Source organism: Sinocyclocheilus anshuiensis, unplaced genomic scaffold (genome assembly GCF_001515605.1).
Source record: "Sinocyclocheilus anshuiensis isolate Anshui unplaced genomic scaffold, SAMN03320099.WGS_v1.1 scaffold1638, whole genome shotgun sequence".
Lineage (NCBI taxonomy): Eukaryota > Metazoa > Chordata > Actinopteri > Cypriniformes > Cyprinidae > Sinocyclocheilus > Sinocyclocheilus anshuiensis.
In genome coordinates this window covers 1,212,393-1,215,385 of record NW_015542885.1, presented here as the reverse complement: position 1 = coordinate 1,215,385, position 2,993 = coordinate 1,212,393, and the positions used below count along the sequence as shown (strand labels likewise).

The window sequence follows — 2,993 nt, the reverse complement described above, 5'->3', positions numbered from 1 at the left end:
TGGGGAAATTATACTATGATTATTCTCATCATGGGGCATTGCAGGGCACTGGTGGACAATTGGAAAATAAGGCTGATGTATTATGTAGAGTGACAAAAATAGACTGCCGGATTCACAATCATTTCTAGAAATAATAGTATTCAAAAACTAACAGCTTTTGTGTTAATATATTTTTGAAATATCAGAGGAGTTTGAACTAAGAAAGAGCACCAGGACATCGCGCATTGCTTTAAATGATACCTCATAAGTGCGGTTTTAATTTCCATCCTTATGAACATTACAGAAATGGCTAAAGATACATAGCTGTCATGGTGAATGATCTCCTTGAGTGTAGTTGAAACAAGATATTTAAACCTGCCGCTTGACTGAAAATCAGATTGTTTATTAAAAAAAAAACAAGACAAAAAATAAGTCAGTGTAACCCCATGTGTCAGTAGATGTCAGCATGTGAGTCTTGCTACAGGCCGATGGTGTAAGAGCGCCCAGCAGGGTTGTGAATGGCGGAGCATACAGGCTCAGTCACAGCCCATTCATACCAGACCTTCTTTCCATTGTTACACCTCCAGAACCTCACACTCACGTTATCGCCACAGGACAGCGAGATCGGCTGCTGCATTGGGGAAGAGAGAGAGGGGGACAAAGAGGTGTTAGGATTACACTCCCAACGTGACTGTACACTTCAGTGCATTAACTGTGGAGTCGATAAACTGCCACGCTTTGACAGTGCTTAGCTGGCTCCTTTCAAACTGAAAGGGCTAACTGTATTTATGTCCATGGCGTTCACACCAAATGGTTTTACAAGAAAGTGCATACATTGTGTGATGGATAGCAATCAAGTACTGAGATAAAACACAGCAGCATTAACAACACAGTATGTGGAACTGCACTGTTTGATAAAAGTCAAATATAAAGATAAGCTGAGAGCTAAAATGAAGCATGCTAGCACTCACTGAGAAGGCATTCCCAGAATACACAAAAATGCACTCCTAACTTATAAGTAAAAAAAAAAAAAAAATTCCAAAAATGGCTAGTTATGAACAGTGAAATCATCCAAGGTGGAGGAACTATTATAAACAATAAAAATGTCATTATAATATGGGATCATTCAGGTTTGTTTTTTTAATAAATATCTTACGGTCATCAAGGCAAAATTTTTGATCAAATAAAATACAGTAAAAACAGTAATATGGTAAAAACAATTATAACAATTTAAAACAATTGTTTTCTATTTATATATTAATTTGAATAGTTTAAAATTGTAATTTATTTCAGTGATGGAAAAACTGAATTTTTAGTAGCCATCTCTAGTCTTCAGTGTCACTTGATCCTTCAGATATCATTTTAATATGCTGATTTGCTGCTCAAGAAACATAGCTAATTATTATCAATGTTGAAAAAGCAGCAGTTCTGCTTAATATTTTAATGGAAACAAATATCATTTTTTCAGGATTCTACGATTAATAGAAAGTTCAAAGAACAGCATTTATTTGAAATAGATTTTTTTGTAGCAATGTAAGTCTTTGTCACTTTTGATTAATGCAACCTAATATTCATTACTTTTATTAGTAGTGTAGTGTATGCTTGTATTTCATTCAGTACACAAATATAGTAGTAGTACAGATTTTAATGCCATGTCAGCATCTGAAGCTATCTTTAAAAGCAGATTTACAAAAACAACAAAGTATAGAGAGAAAAAAAAAAAAGAGTTCTACTTCTTTCATGAACTTACTTTCAAAGGGAATAGAATGGGGAACCAGGAGAACATCCCAGGAGAGTGTGTTTCTGGTTTTATACCTGCAAGATATTTAGTTGATGAAAGTGCCACACAAAGCAAGACACAATACTCAATACAGATAATTTCAACACTTTGTCTACTATTTGGATGGAAATTTAATTGTTTTCTTTGTGTACATGATTTTCAATTGCCCTCTCCTGATAACAATGCAATTTGTGGCCATTATTACAGAATACACAATGTGGTAACCCAGAAATTTATGAACATTGCAAGCCTTACATTGTGAAACAGGCTTAAAACTGACATTGTGTGTCACAAACGCTGCTACTACAATGACTTACTGAGCGTGACATCTTTGTAGAGTGTGGCCTCGAAGTATCCAGCAAAGCCGTGAAGCACTGAATTACATCCAATGGAGAATTGTAGACATTGATACTGGTTATTATTCATATCTGTACAGGGTAAAGATCAAAAGTTAATGGCTTCATAGAAAGGGATTTTTGCAGTACATATGGTCTTTTTGGCATCTATGTGTCTGTCTCTGCATGATCTTGTACCTGTGGTGGGATGCACAAAGGTGAAGCAGGGTTTGGGGTCTGCAAGTTGGTGGAAGTTGTGTAGTCTGACAACATACGGTGTCTCAAAATGACACTCGGGGTCTTTGTCTCGCTCCCGACACCCACGCACTTCATTATAAAGTTTAGAGGAGGACAGCGGAGCCAGGAAAGACGTGTAAGAGCAGGGAATGCTTATGCCATCATCTAAGAGAAAACAAACATCCATGAGCTGATCAAAAGATGTAAAACAGGGCAAATCAAAAAATCATAGAATTTTGAAAGAAAAGACAAAGATGATTTCGTATCAAACCTTTGAGGAAGTGCTGCGCTCCATCAAGGCACTCGGGTGAAAGCTCATTGTCTCCGAATGACCCTAAAAGCTCGCTCACAATGATATCTGCTTTCTCTGGAGCCGTCCATTCCCTCATGTCACATGACACAACAGTCACCTGATCACCCCACTCCTCAAATTTCCAGTTCTCCAGCCTTAGAAAGAGAAGGGGAACACCAAAGGGCTGCCATTTACATAAAAATTACTACACCTGAAATCAAATTAACACACCTGAAAACAAATGACACACTTCACCTTTAAAGCAGACATCACATCACATTTACTTATTCAAAAAGTTTAATGTATTCAAGAAATATATATATATATATATATATATATATATATATATATATAAAAGGGATGTGCATCT

At 36.4% G+C, this 2,993-nt stretch overlaps 1 protein-coding gene across 1 annotated transcript in view; it reads right to left on the bottom strand.

Moving 5' to 3' along the window:
• Positions 1 to 380: 380 nt before the first annotated feature.
• The window catches only part of LOC107694666 (protein arginine N-methyltransferase 5-like), a 29,570-nt gene continuing 26,957 nt past the window's right edge, over positions 381 to 2,993 (bottom strand). The window contains exons 12-16 of the mRNA XM_016494353.1: positions 2,603 to 2,778; positions 2,293 to 2,496; positions 2,077 to 2,187; positions 1,730 to 1,794; positions 381 to 610 (exon numbers count right to left, since the gene is read on the bottom strand). Of these exons, the coding sequence (XP_016349839.1) occupies positions 458 to 610; positions 1,730 to 1,794; positions 2,077 to 2,187; positions 2,293 to 2,496; positions 2,603 to 2,778 (709 nt within the window). The 3' untranslated portion in view covers positions 381 to 457. The remainder of the gene's footprint in view (positions 611 to 1,729; positions 1,795 to 2,076; positions 2,188 to 2,292; positions 2,497 to 2,602; positions 2,779 to 2,993) is intronic.